Source organism: Notothenia coriiceps, unplaced genomic scaffold (assembly GCF_000735185.1).
Source record: "Notothenia coriiceps isolate Sejong01 unplaced genomic scaffold, NC01 NC01_scaffold00003340, whole genome shotgun sequence".
Taxonomy (NCBI): domain Eukaryota; kingdom Metazoa; phylum Chordata; class Actinopteri; order Perciformes; family Nototheniidae; genus Notothenia; species Notothenia coriiceps.
The window spans coordinates 157503-172669 of record NW_011336041.1 but is presented as its reverse complement, the minus strand read 5'-3'; the positions used below and the strand labels follow the sequence as shown (position 1 = coordinate 172669).

At 41.3% G+C, this 15167-nt stretch overlaps 1 protein-coding gene across 1 annotated transcript in view; it reads left to right on the top strand.

The window, feature by feature from the left end:
- dock1 (dedicator of cytokinesis 1) overlaps positions 1–15167 on the top strand; it is a 180613-nt gene that overhangs the window by 145843 nt on the left and 19603 nt on the right. The window contains exons 32-42 of the mRNA XM_010766495.1: positions 1065–1123; positions 1754–1902; positions 3021–3106; positions 3396–3552; positions 4247–4287; positions 4690–4780; positions 7350–7463; positions 8716–8805; positions 8893–8997; positions 13314–13455; positions 13897–13978. Of these exons, the coding sequence (XP_010764797.1) occupies positions 1065–1123; positions 1754–1902; positions 3021–3106; positions 3396–3552; positions 4247–4287; positions 4690–4780; positions 7350–7463; positions 8716–8805; positions 8893–8997; positions 13314–13455; positions 13897–13978 (1116 nt within the window). The remainder of the gene's footprint in view (positions 1–1064; positions 1124–1753; positions 1903–3020; positions 3107–3395; positions 3553–4246; positions 4288–4689; positions 4781–7349; positions 7464–8715; positions 8806–8892; positions 8998–13313; positions 13456–13896; positions 13979–15167) is intronic.

Below are 15167 nucleotides of genomic sequence, written 5' to 3'. Positions count from 1 at the left end.
CGTGATCAAACATTTGCGTCGTGTCCTATGTCAAATACACAAAGCAGAAGACAGCTGACAGCCTGCTGAATGCTGGCATGAATGTGTGTCGCAAACTTTCACAAGTGGAAATGACTCGTTAATGTACATTTATAATCCAAATATCGAATTAAGACAAAACAAACTAACCATGGTCACGACATTGTGTGAACTGTCATTCAGGAATACAGGAATAGAAACGGAAGGAACTGCTCTCCACCACTTATTTAGCTCAGGAACAGATAACCCATATTGTTTCAATACTGTATATTGTCTTTAGCTTTGTCAATACGGGGCTTTGAAATACAGTTTTTACTCTGTGACTGCAAGAACAAAAGAAGATAAGTCTGGCTTTGATACATAAATAAATAGAAACTGCCATCCGCTGAGTTGTGGATGTTGCTGGAAGCTTTAAAACAGAGGCCTGGTTTTCAGAATCCGTATAAGTTTAATGTTTAGTTCACATTTTCCTCATATTTTGGCTAATTCTCTAACGCTACGTCCACACGGCAGCGTTGCGTGCTTCAACGGAGACGCTTCCCATTCACTTTGAATGGGGTGACGTCACGCTTTGCCGAACTGCATTGTGGTTCTGTCGTGTCGCTTTGCCTCCGTTGCTCGCTTCGAAAGTTGAGAAAAGTTCAACTTTTCAAGCGTCTACGGAAGCGCCAGCCAATCAAATCATATGCCAGTACAAGCTCTAGCCAATCAACCGGCGTGCTTGTGTGTCCTGGGCGGTAGATTAATGTGATTGGTTGTTGGTCGCATGCCAGACACGCCCACCGGCAAGCTTCACGCTGCCGTGTGGACGTATCGTAACTCTTTCTCTCACTTAAACTGAAATCTTCATATTATAGTACTTTAACTTTGGTTGGAGCAGCTGAGGCACAGCTGACTCATACATACAATATGTTACATTGCATCAAGCATTTTAATTTGTCAGCCACATCTAATTTGTGTTGGTATTGCATTCACTTGAGACTGCATTTTATCTTCTATGCCATGATTTGACTTTTGTGTAACATATTCCTCTGTTTGTGTTTTAGGTACCAGGATATGAGAAGACATATTGGCTTTGAAATCAGGGACATGTGGTACAATCTCGGTAATTTGACCAATTTTGCTTCACAATTGTTCAGTTTCCCTTGTATCCAAAGAAATTTTTTTTTTTTTTTATGATGAAAGGCCAATTAAACAAACTCTGCAACACACACGTGTTTTTCTTAATAATGATTATCTGCCAAACTACTACTCTAGCAATTATTATCAGTCAACTTTTACAAAACAGCAGATAAATATAGCAATCCATGTGTTAATTAGATTTGTGTTGTGTGATCAGAGAGACTCAGCTGTCAATGCTCAATGGAGTGAAATTGCAATGTGTGATTGTAGTGTTAGATTGGGCACCTGTGCCTCCCTAACAGTCTTCTCATTATAACCTTTGTACACCATCTGACCCCTTAATAAGTCTTTCCACCAGATTGGATTCAATCATTCACTGTAATTAATTAGACTAGCTATTTTTTACCTGAGGTGTAAAGTTATATACCGCATGATTTTGTGGATAATTTGGATGAGAGACTTAATAAACATGTGGAGCCAGATTTTGTAATATCTATTAATTGTAAATCTCTTCATGCCCAACTTGTTAGGATCAAGAAGTTTTACTTTAAGCTAAAATTAGTTGTGTTTTACTTTCCTTTTATATGCAAATATCCCTCTTTTTTCCTTTAAGGGCCACACAAGATAAAATTCATTCCTGAGATGGTGGGTCCAATCCTGGAAATGACGCTGGTTCCTGAGATCGAGTTGCGAAAGGCCACCATCCCCATCTTCTTCGACATGATGCAGTGCGAGTTTCACTTCACATGCAGCTTCCAGCGGGTGCGTCCTCTCAAACATAACAGAAAACACTGTAACAAAATCACTGTATGAAAAGTACAGGATGGTTCTGTTGCAATTTGAGCAGGAGTTAACACATAAACAGAAAAAAGTTCAATAGCCACAAGCCTTTTTTTAATTCTCATGTAAATATCTCATTTTGTTGTGCTCCGATTATCAACAGCCACGGTAAGTGAAACTTAATGTTATGTTCCCGTTCCCGGGCAAATGTAAGCCTTTCTGATTGAAGAAAATCCATTTGGCTACAACAGTTCAGTCATAAGATGTCTCAGGCAGCTTTCAGCCTTGTGATGTTTATGTGGGTAGCCAAAGTATGTGATGCTTATTGTACTTGTATCAAAATGTAAAGCAGCACAAAGGCTTCCTGGGGTCAGCTGGAATTTGTTGTCCTGTCTCAGACAATGGTAGTTAAACCACCCTCCCTCTCTGAAGCGAGAGGAGGGCTGATTATTAAATCCATGTGTCACTCAGGATCTGACTCATTGGAGGTGAATGCCACTTTCCAACCTTTCCCTTTACTAAAATGTGATCAATTTCACATTAGCCTGACCCCCGTTAATGCTGTAAGCCGCTAATATTTCCTTAACCGACTCTCTCTCCTTTTGTGATTGTTGTAAATCCTGGGCTTAACAGAGGGCAGCGTTGGTATCTTCTCTTACTTGGCAGCACTTTCCTCTCCTCTATTTTATTTGTGCTTGGCCAACACACCAATAAATAAGTCAGTGAAAATTGGTTTGTTTCAGCACAATAAAACCAGATTTTGTGCAGCTACTACATACAAATATCAGAGAAATAAGGTCCATGCATCAATGTCAGGAGCTACCGCAACAACAGAGAAAAGTAAATAGGATGTGTGTCAGGATACAACTTTGTTCTCTGTTCTAACCAAATTTATACAGATAATAATGAGATTAAAGAACAGAAAACACAAGCTGAAGCAACCAGCTGTGCTGCAGGAGAAGGGCGATTAAAGTGGAAGCACAGACCCCCTCAGCCAAGCCTTGATGCAGCGAGAGAGCCAGAGTGAGACGGGGAGATGGCGTTAATGAATTGAAAAATTAGCTACACTGATTATTTACGCCTGCTTTGTCTAATTGCAGTTTGAGAACGAGATCATCACCAAGCTGGATCACGAGGTGGAGGGGGGCCGCGGAGACGAGCAGTACAAAGTTCTCTTTCAGAAAATGTAAGTGCTGATTAATGGGCAGGATTACGCCCGAGCCTCTCGCAAGTCAGGTAATGCTAATTGCAACACGGCACGCCTCAAAAATAATCACAGAGCGCTGATGATCACACGACGATCACAGCTTGCCACTGTGGTATTTGCTTTGAGCACTGTCGGATGCTAACTCTGCCTCGATGGGCAAAAATAAACAGATTGCTTCTCTCCAATCTTTAGGTCTAATTCATGCTTTCACATGTGTTTCTCTCTCTGCCCCTGGCTTCTCTTCCTCCACATCCACGTGTACACACAGTTTACTGGAGCACTGCAGGAAACACACGTACTTGGCCAAGACGGGCGAGAACTTCGTCAGCTTGGTGGTGCGTCTGCTGGAGAGGCTGCTGGACTACAGGACCATCATGCACGACGAGAACAAAGAAAACCGCATGAGCTGCACCGTCAATGTGCTCGTAAGGCGTCTTCTTGTTCTCAGTTTCTGATTACCCACAATCTGGATAATGATGACAAATGGAATCCCCCTGCAAGAATGACATGTGGAATCTTTACATCATTTACCAAATCTATAATATCAACGCCTAGGCATGTTTATAAGCGTTTTTTGTGGCTATTTTGTAGCGGCACAGAAGAAACAATAACAACCACATGTCACAGTTCATTTTAAGATGTTATCACTGAGCGATTCACCTGCAAATCCTCTCCTCCGGGAGGTGACATTTCCTTTTGGAGCACTGAAATGTCACATGAGTACTGGCATTGAAAAGACTAACGGGTTATATTTAGCATGAATCTGACTCATGTTCTCTCGATGCTGTGCCAGGCTTGTGTCAAATGAATTTGTTTATGTTATAGCCAGGGGATCCTGATGTCAGACACTGTACTTGTCTTTAGTAAATACTTCATGTCTTCCTGCCGCAAGAAAGGACCATATTTATTTGTCTCCATATTTTTGGAGATTCAGTTGACAACTGAATCTGCCAAAAATATTGTCATTTAAAAAAGTAAAAAAAGAATCTACAGTGAAGTGATTTGCAGTGTAAGCATGATACACTGAACCTTTTGTAAACAGTATGATGACAGTGTTTGACTGGAAGTCTATGAACCATTTTAATTCATTGAAATTGTTTGTCTCTTTTTATCCTGTAGAACTTTTACAAGGAGATAGACAGAGAAGAGATGTACATCAGGTAAGTCAAATTAGGCCTAGTGCCTGTTAAGCATGTATTAATCTTTAAGCCATCAAGCCTTTCAAAACATTTTACAAACATTTTATAAACATTACATTAGTATTCAGTGCTGTGAAATTCAGTTAAGTTTTATGTTTTACCCCTCATAGACTTATTTCTCTACATTTGGTCTCCTAGCCGTCCACAGATATCCATAATAAATGATTGGATTAAAAAAATAAAAATAAATTTCCATTTCCACAATCTCACGAGTTAGAGTTTCCCACCTGTCTGTCAAGCTTTATTTCAGGTAAAACTGGCTGTCAAGACGCGTCAGTCTAGCAGAGTTAACTTTCTGTCTGTTGTTCGAGTTTGAAAGACCCATCCAGACGCGACCCACACACCATTTCTTTTTCCCGCCAGGTACCTATATAAGCTGTGTGACCTCCACAAAGAGTGCGACAACTACACTGAGGCTGCCTACACTCTGCTGCTTCACGCCAAACTGCTCAAGGTACACAGACACAAATATAAACAGAATTTACCAAAGCATACTCGCAGAAATGTTCTTCAAACAGAACCCAAATGCACTGTTAAGCTATTGTCAGGCCGTTGGCATTTAACCTCAGGCATTAAACAAGTGTGTATCCTTGGTTGTGGATGTGCACAGGATTTAGAGAGATAAGGCCACATCCCCTTTTAATCCCACCATGGCACGAGATGGCTTCTAAAAGAGCAGAATTGCTGAGCAGCATCTTTTCCACCTTGCCTAGTCGATGCAAATCACACAGAGTATCTGATCCTTCCTGAAAAAAGAGAGCTGAGGCATAGTTTAAAGCAGCAGCCACCTGAGGTGCTTCAAGATAAAGGTGTACTTTTACTGTACTCTTTGTCAGCAGGAAACAAAGAATCCTCGGCTATAAATCACATTTCTCTGTGCAATGCACCTCGGGTGAGATGTGGTAAAGTCGGCAGGTTTCTACCACACCTTTAGTGCAATGATATCTTAAATTAGATCGAATATTTATACCCTATCATAAAGCATTTCTTCCAAGATCACACCTTTTTGTTAATGTAGGCTTGCTCTCTGTGTGGAAAGTTTTTTTTCTTTGCCAAAAAGATCCCCTATTCGCACACAGGGCTCCTCACACAAAGAGCTGCAGTGTCTATTCCCAGACGGGGTTCGGTATACCCTGAATTTGGAGTTGTTCCTCACTGCCTTTTTTTTTTAATCTCAAATGGTTTCACCCTACATCTCATCTGCATTTGCATAAATAGCTGGCTGCATCCGCCCTTTGCACAGGTCCCGACAGGGGAGAGCGAGCTGTGACTGAATCACATTTCCCGCGCCGAGCAGTCACAGTAGCATTTGCAGGAGTTGTTTTTCTTATTATTATTTTAATCCTGCTCATATCTCTGCAGCTGTGGCGTTCCTGATCATACCTTCAGAGGGGGATTCACTATTATATTGTGGAAATTGGTTCATTTTGTTCAACTGCAGTCTGGATAATAATTTTTTTCTCCAATAAGCGGGCCCTGTGTAATCTCTGAAGTCACTGTCCTCCCTTTATATTCCCACACAGGCATGTGTAAACAAGCTTGAATGAGGACGAATGATAGATGCGTAACGCTGCTTCCACCGGCAGTAAAGACGAGTAAAACTGGCTCCAGTAGTAATAATTAGTCCTCCAGTAGAGTTCCTGCAGCAGTGCTTAATAAGGTTTGAACAATTTCCAGCACTTTGTTTATAGTCAGAGATGTATCAGCACTTTAGTTTTGTGGATGCAGGGTCATCAGCCATCCATGAATAAAGCGAGATCCCTTTAACTCTGTAAATGGTGCAGTTCAGCTGTAAAGGAATCGATAACCTAACCCAAAGCCCCCCAGCATCCCTCCTCATGCCACAGTAACGTAATGTGCAGAGCAATTACTTTTCTCACCCATCTCCTGCACAGGGTATGCAAATTCCTTGGCTTTGCTATTCAAATGTAACCCTCATACGAAAACTTGGACCGGATTTCACAGGGATCTTATCTCTTCAGGTTACTCACAACACTGCAGAATCCCAATTAAAAACTGGCTGGTAATGAATCGGCCCCGGCAGCACGCACAGGATTATGCTTCCTCGACACGGAGGCCAATCAGATTGTCCATCTCCCCGTAAGCCACGCTGCTCTAGCTTGTCAGAAACCTCATTATTCTCCATGCTGGGTGGAGGAGAGGCATGATGGAGTACACGGTCAGCACAAAAAGCAAGCACCCGCAGTCATGTTGTTTCTCTTTTTGCACCAGTCTTTTTTATATTCTTTACAAAATCAAGAACAATTGTAATGAATAAGATTACGCTGCTGCGTGATATGACTCTATTATATCAGATTTATATTAACACAAGCAAAGCTTCTCTCTAATCCCATAGCTCCACATCACTGGTGGGCTAGCCTACTGGAACACTTTATTTCTTTCCTCCTTTCTTTATTCCCTTTTCGCAGTAGCACTAGCATTGGCTATTCTTCCTGGGGTCCACATACATACATTCCAATGTCAAAAAACAGCTCACCTCATGTAATGAACCAAGTACCATGGGAAAACAAAACATGATAATGCTTTTAACCATCATTAAGACATTTAAAGTAAAACCATATTGTTCCAGCTAATACAACAACAAAGCATAATCCATAGCTTTGAGTAATTAAGTAATACTACACCAACCAAATTCCTTTTTATCTAGTTCACTAAACATATGTCCTGTGTTTCAGAGATGTACATGTAGAATGAGCATGTTGATAATCAGTGTTCAAGTGATTGACATCAATTTGACTTTTGGGTTGTAGGAATACATAATGTCCTATAACAGCAAGTATTATCCACAGAAAGCCATGTATTGCACCGATGCTCTCTGTGCCATTCAATATGTATCGACACATTGCCCATGTCTCAAGTTTCCATCTTGCCCTGTCAGTTATACATCAGTCGGAGCCATTTGCATCGGCTATAAATCACGATCGATTCCCTCTCACATGTTCCCCTTTTGCTCCGTATTGTATTGCACATCGTTGACCCCAATGCTAACTTGTCCTCTGCAGTGGTCCGACGAGCAGTGTGCAGCCCACCTGACCCAGAGAGAGCATGCCGCCACTCAAGGACAGCTTAAGGACCAGCTCTACCAGCAGATTATCAATTACTTCGACAAGGGCAAGGTATGATACACGCATTCATTCTCCCACACACACACACACACAGACGCACACTCACAAAGAAGCAGAAGGGTGGTCATAATCATGATAAATCCTGGACTCTAAGGATGCTATTTTTGGTCGCTGTCATCTCTGTTAAATACCTTTTTCTGGCAAGAGAAGAAGAGCAGCTGAATAGAAGTTTCTTATTCCTTTCTGGGGATTTTCAATAATCCTCTTCTTTTAGCTGATGCTCTTATGGACGAAGACGCGTATCAGACACCACACATGCATTAATATGGCTCTTTTGTGTTGTCTCCTACCTTTTCCTAAAACCTTATTTCCTGCTGTTTTCATCCGCTTTATCTTTTTTTCTTCATGCCTCTTCTGTGAGGTACTTGACTATCATCTCAGTATGATGCCATCCCATTGGGACGTGCATAGCATGCCAATTGTATACACATTGGATAGAACACATGTTCTAATGGCGTAGGCCCTGGTCACTGTACTATTCTGCCACACTCTTCATATTTTCTTCCAGTGGAGAAAAATGTGTTTGAGCCGGTAAGCTGAGCCTGGAATGGGTCTACAGGACTGCAGCCAGAGCTTCTCAGAGATGATGTCCCTAGGCATGTGTCATTAGTGCTGGGGGGCAGCCGCCACTCTCCAGCAAACTGTCTCTCAGCAGGATATTGCCAACAAATTGACAAGAGTTGGCTAAACATGCACACACAAACACAGCAGAGCGATCAGGAAGTGCTACAGTGGCTGCAAGAATACACCAACACTCCAGGGGGGTGCTCAGTTTTCTAAGAGTGTCATTGAAGTCATCCAGAAAGCAGACCCAGATGGTGATGCCACCGCCACTCTCACTGATGGCAGCCTGATCTGAGTAGCAGTCTGGACTCAGTCCATCCCAGTCTGGCCCTGATCAGTTCAGCCCAATCTAGTCCATCAGAAAGCCACTTAGAAGCCTTTCAACATGTTTGAGTGGCTCATATCTATCTGTGACACCACTCCAACGCATTGGATGAGTCTCGAGGGGAAATGCAGCACTATGAAAAATGGCTTTCCCCACCCCAAGAGGATGGCATATTAGTTTTAGTGTTTCAGATGAAAAAATGTAATGTAAAAAATATTGACATTTATTTTATATTTATTGCCTGGGAGAGTTAATTTAAATTCAACTGGCTGAAAAGGGAATGCTTAATCTCAGCTTGAATATTGATAATTAATTAAGTTACTAACCGTCTCTGTTTGTTTATGTGCCCAATAGATGTGGGAGGAGGCAATCATTTTGGGAAAGGAATTGGCTGAGCAGTACGAGAATGAAATGTTTGACTTTGAGCAGCTCAGTGCATCTTTGGTAAGTAATAATGATATTTTTTCATAGGATCACCTATGAGCAGCATATTGTCCTAACACTGAAGCTCCCCTTTGTGTATCTCAACAGCGAAAGCAGGCCCAGTTCTACGAGAACATAGTGAAAGTCATCCGGCCAAAACCAGACTACTTTGCCGTTGGCTATTACGGCCAGGGATTCCCCTCCTTCCTACGCGTGAGTACTCACATCGACATACCTCCCCCGCAACTCTCAGCTCTCCACACATGGCTAATAGCACAGCGTGGGTGAGCCTCTTATCAAAAGAGATGGTCAATAGGTTTACTAGTGCTTGCTTAGTTCTCATCCTCAGTTGCAGTTTGAATCACACGTTCTCGCTCCCAAAGGATGGTGGTTGTTTTGGCGGGATGCACTTGATAAGCATCCCGCCTGATCGAATCCTCACTGACAGTTCACTCACAGGAAGCACACTGTGAATCATAAACAGCTGTTGCATGGGTGGGCTACATAGAAGATCAAGAATATTGTGCTGGACGGATGCCCGAGAGTGAGGGAAAAGTGTGGAAATAAAACCATGACTGTAAACAATGTCTTTCATTCTCACAGCTCTCCCTCCTATCTATCTATGTCCAAATCTGAGTGTTTACAGCATGAATCACATCACTGCAGGAGATTGCCTATAATGACCACAAGGAAAAGCCCAATCTTTGTTTGTCTGATCAAAAGGCTTATCCCACTGCCTTTAATTCCATCACCTGAACATCCTTTTCTCCAAACCGTGAGCGTGGCCTGCATCACAAGTCCCCTCACCCCCCTGCACAACAACACCATGGACCCAATACTAAGTGAAAGGAAGTGAAACGGTCACATTGTAAATTGCTTTTGGAGGCTGCTGAATCATGCATTGTAATCACACAACATTCAGATCTAATCTTGTTTAGATAGTTGGAGCTCCTTACAAGTGGAAGCCATCTTCATTTCTAAATTGACCGCAATTAGTTGGCCATTAATCATCATGAATACGAACACAGAATAATCACTCTGAAGTCTATTCAGAACTCCTACAAAGTATACTTGGCTGCTAAACCTGAACTGATGTGTGCTTCCCCTCCAAATGTCCTGGCTGGCTCTGTGCCAATCTGATCACAGCTTATCACAAGTTTAGTATTTGTTTAACAGCCGCTTGATATCTCCTCACCGGCCTTATTCAGTGTCTTAGGAGCTACTGTTTGCATATCGGACGCTCTTTTGCTATCTGTCTGAAGGGTGTCCTGCTCTGTCCACACATCAGTTTTTATTCAAACACAAAATATAATTGTGGAAAAAAAAGTGGCAGTGCTGAGGAATTGCTTGCTCTGAACATGTTTCTTGTTACAGCTGTTTTCAGGCTGTCATCTGGTGATGAAGTACTTTTTTTCTCACAAGCAAGCCACTATTTCCTTGACTGAACCTCACTGTTTCTTGTGCTCATACATATAACACACATATAAAATCACCTATTCAGTTTTTTTGGGATGCCTCAGTCAGAAAACTTCAACAAGACATCAGACAGGAAGGGCTTTTAAAGAGACAAGTGCTCAAACAAGGCTTTTTATTCAGAGGGTGAATACAGGAATATTCAGACCGACAATATGGAAAATCAACATGTTTATTGGACATTTTAGCATGTAAATGTGATCCAGTAGAGACCCAGAAAGCATGCTTGAATTGGAAATGATCATAATATGTGACCTCTGTTCATACCATTTTCATTCTATTACGAACAACAACCATTCCACAAGGGTCTTTTACGATCTCCATACACCCCCTCCTAACCTCTTTCATCTATCAGGGCAGGAACTCCATTACAGGCAGGGCAAGCTGCACTGGCCTACTGTAATCTAACAGACTGCTTAGAGAGCTTTCAAAGGACAGCTTTGAGTTCTCTTTTCTCTACTTCTTTTATTTTCAATGTAGTTTAACCTCACCTGAATTACCCCGGGCAAGTATATCCAAATGAAAAGGAATGTGAAAATAATGTACCATTCATTGTTTTGTCTTTGTTCCTTATGCTACAGTAAGGTGTCGTACAAGCTGGTCTTAAATATGTATCTATATTATGAAAAAAAGCATATCGCATTTTATCCTAATGGAGATTGAGTCACTTCCATAATAGCTATTACATTGCTGTGAGGGCTCTGAGTCTGCACTCCCTGTTGATATACAGTATTTAATAATTATGTTGAAAGATTTCTGCGTGAGTACAAAGGGAAGTGTTCCAGTGTGGGTTACTTATCAAGATAAATATAGTTCGGAGGGCTTTTGTTTCACTCCCCATAGTTCTGTTTATGTTGCTACATGGCAGTGTCCTCCGGGAGAAGTCAATTATGGGAGAAAATCAATACTCTGATAAAGGAATTTTGCATCCACCCCCTTTAGAATTGATTTTATGCAAGAGTGCTTGATTCCGCTGCTTATGATTTATTAGTTGTTAATGTGGTTAGACACAAGGGTACTATGCTCTATCTATATCATGTCATTTGTTCAGATCTGAAGACGTAATCAAGCCATTGATCCAAGTGTTCTTCTTTTTTATGTAGTTCTGCGTTTGTTTCCATTGGTGCGTTTATTTAGAGACGGTTAAAGTATTCCAAAATGTTGTAAAGACATGCTCTGAATATTTCATTTTGAGTCGTCATTTTAACCTTGAAACTCACAGTCCATTGTCAGAAAGCTTTTAGAATGACTGTTTATTTTACCCTTTAGACACCTTGAAGTTATTCTCAGAATTCCAAAGACTCTACAATTGTGTCTCTCTGTTTGCATCCAGTCTGCGTATTTCTCCACCACTCCCTTCTTTTCCTATCAATGCTAAACTTCACCTAATCCCTTCATCATGTGAGCACTCCGCTTAGAGAGCAGTTGAGGGTGTGTGAAAGTTGGTTTGAAATATGTATCCTAACACAGCCCATTCAGAGACATTCGGATATGAGCTGTCATGTTCTATCATTCAAAATGTTCCTCAGACAGACCCCTGAGCACTCTCAGGGAGATGAAGGAACGTTCCAGCCTCATACATTTTTAGGAGCACTCTTCTTGTATAACTTATCTATGTTTTCAGCGAAAACAAAATGACCTTTATCTCAGCCTCTGTGCCTGTAAAAATGATGTGATTCTACAGTGGATTGATAGGAATATCAATACATTTAGTAGTTTTCCAGGAAATGTTGTCTGCCAAGAGGGTCAGGGAATGTGGTTCAATTGAACTTTATAACATTGCAACAATATGAGCTGGTGCTGCTTTGTCATCTAACTATATGAAATCACCTTTCAACCCACCGGCTAAGGAAATAATTGAGCATGAATTAGTGTGTCAATGACAGTGATTTTCTTTGCCAGAAATAGCCAGTGGTAGGTGTGAGGATAATAATAACAACAATAATCTTGATACCTGGATTACTGCACTTCTGACCTGAATACACCACAACATAATCCACATCTCCTGTTCCCTTATGAATAAGCATATAATATACAGTGAAGGAAAGCAAATGAGCTGAACTCAATTAAATGTAAATGATAAAAAGAAAAGCTTGCAGTTGTTGTTTCAGGAAACTGCAGCAGTGTATTGTCAGACTCATTAAACAGATTCTCCTGCGGCTCGAGAGGAAGGATTCTGGAAATAAAATAGCTTTGGTCAATTTATCTGTCAAAGCTAATTTAAAAATGGCCCATGGCTATTTCATGGCTGCAATTCCTTTAATTAATTTGGGAATTGCGAGGTGTGCTGTGCATGAGTAAAGGTTGCTCAGTGTGAGCTATTGTGCTGTGAAGGTTTGTGAAAGAAAGAAGGAATTGTAAAAAAAAATGGCTCAGCTATTCTCCTTAGGTTATATCCATAGGAGATTAAGCAGCTGATATGGAAAGATGGCACTTCTTCAGTTGCCAAGATTTTACATCACATATTAGAAAATGGCAAGATGTAGGAACCATTACAGTGAGTTGATGCATCTTCATCTGCTCTGTAGTAAGCAGCAGCCATTAGTGAAAGGGCCCCGAGCTAAATGGTAGCCCCCATTTGCAGTGGTTCAGTTTTTTTCAAGTCCTCCCCAAGCAAGCCCACTCTCCAAACTCAGCTGGGATTGACTTATCACTGAATTGGTGCCAAGAACTTTCCGTCACCCTCATTTCCAAATATTTAATATGGAGATTATGATAATGCATTTTAACCCAGCCACAGTACCGGGCCAAGTAGATTTACAAATCAAAGCCACTCTCATCCATGTAGCTTTATGTTAAGATTACGGTTTTCTCACTGTCCCACGTCTGTCCTGACTGTCATTGTATGAATGTTAGCTATTGGATCTTATCTCGTGTGAAACGCTCTATAAACTGACCCTGTGTGTTGTCAGTGATGCCATATTCATAAAATGAGCACAAACTACCTTACAGTATGTCCACATAAAGTGTGAATAATATCCACTGCTTCTTGCATTATTTGGTAAATGCCTTCATGTCATGTCCAAGTTCTCACTGTTTTCTTTCTTGTGCTTCAGAACAAAATGTTCATCTACCGTGGCAAAGAGTACGAGCGCAGAGAGGACTTCGAAGCTCGTCTTCTCACACAGTTCCCCAACGCAGAGAAGATGAAGATAACCACACCGCCCGGCGAGGACACAAAGTGTTCCTCTCTACAATGTATCCTCAGCATGTGCCCTTAATTCACTTTTTTCAATAACAGGAAATACTTTTTGTTTACTATTATCACTTGTTTTTTTACGTCATTCAGTGCGGCCATATTGCTGCCTGTACACCAGATGAAAGGAAAGGTGTTTTGTTGGCCACAAATTCAAAATGCTTACCAACAGAGTATTTTTAAAGCCGGGAGACATGGTTTTAATCAATATTAATACTATAAATACAACATAATTTAATTGCCTTTTACTGTTGTGTAGTACATGAGACAAAAGGCTTCACAAGTATAAAAGAAAGACTTGATTTATTTATTTAGTACGTTTTTGAATTACATCATTTATTTGCATAGTAGTCTTTTAGTGATATTGTATTATGACCCGGTTCTAATTGATGTATTCCAACTATTTTTGAGTTTGATTTATTCCCTTGATGTTTCTGCTGAAGACATCCAGTGTTTCACGGTCAAACCCATCCTCGACCTGCCTGCCAAGTTCCAAAACAAACCCGTCTCTGAACAAATAGTGAGGTAAGCAGAATATCTTACAATTACAGAGTGTGTTCCTCAAAGTCAAACAGCATGCATTTCAACACAGCGAGCCCAATGTACTATCCCCAGTCACTCACAAACAATTTAGAGAGCTTGTGATGACATGTAGATGTGAGCTAGCAAATCTTTTTAGTGCGCAGTGTCGAGGGCCGCTGTGGTGAAGTGATTAAATCTCAATGTAAATGCGTGTCTGTGTAGAACAAACAGCGGTTGACCTTCTTGTTGTTTTAGTGGTTATTAACTTCCGCCAGCCATCTGCTATTAGTCACCGGGCCAAGTACAACACTGGTTCTCTGACATCATTAATACCTTTGTGTCGTGCAGCGGGGCCACGGCAAACAGCGGGGCCCCCTGCACTCTCTCTTGTTTGTCCAATCTGTACGCCAGCCATGCACTGCGTCAGTCAGCTGTGCAAATTCATTTTGATATGCCAACCCAATGCATCAATGGACATAATTAAAATAAGACATTTATTTGGAGAACCTTTAGGCAAATATACCTGCACACTGATCTTATCACAAGCCTGTGGCTTTATCCCCTTCCCCGCAGCAGCCTGTTGGCTTGTTTGCGAACTGTGTCTGATTGGAATATGTAACTCTGTTAATAGCCTAGATTAGACAGCGGTGTTTGGAGAGTGATAGAGGACTGTTCCACACCAAGTGTCCGTCCGTCTCTCTGTCCCTGCCAGCTAGGCTCTCTCTCTCTGTTTTCTCTCTTTACTCTCTCTTTACTCTCTCATCCAGTGCAAAGGATCAGCGATGCATAGCAACGAGACTGAGCTGTTTGAGCCATAGGGTCACAGCAGCAGGCCAAGCACACCCCCTCCTGACCTTGCTTTGTTCAGACCATGCTACTGCATCACCTCTCCAGCCAGTCAGTTAATGACTTGTAAAAAACTGAATTGGGGCAGCACTGCCGATTTAAAGCTGCTTTAATAATCTGTTTCTTAGATCAGAAGCTTTTTGTTCTTGGTTAACATATTGTTTCGGCTAATTTGGGAGCGATTCTCTTCATGTTCATTAGCTGTGCGTTGCCCTTTGTGACCAACCACAGAAAGGAACATGTGATTGCCGGTAGAATATAAGCAGCTCAAGACCTGAGCACAATTTCTCTTGAGTTTGAATGTCAAAAACTGTTCATTAGCATACATAAACAATGCTTTTAAAAA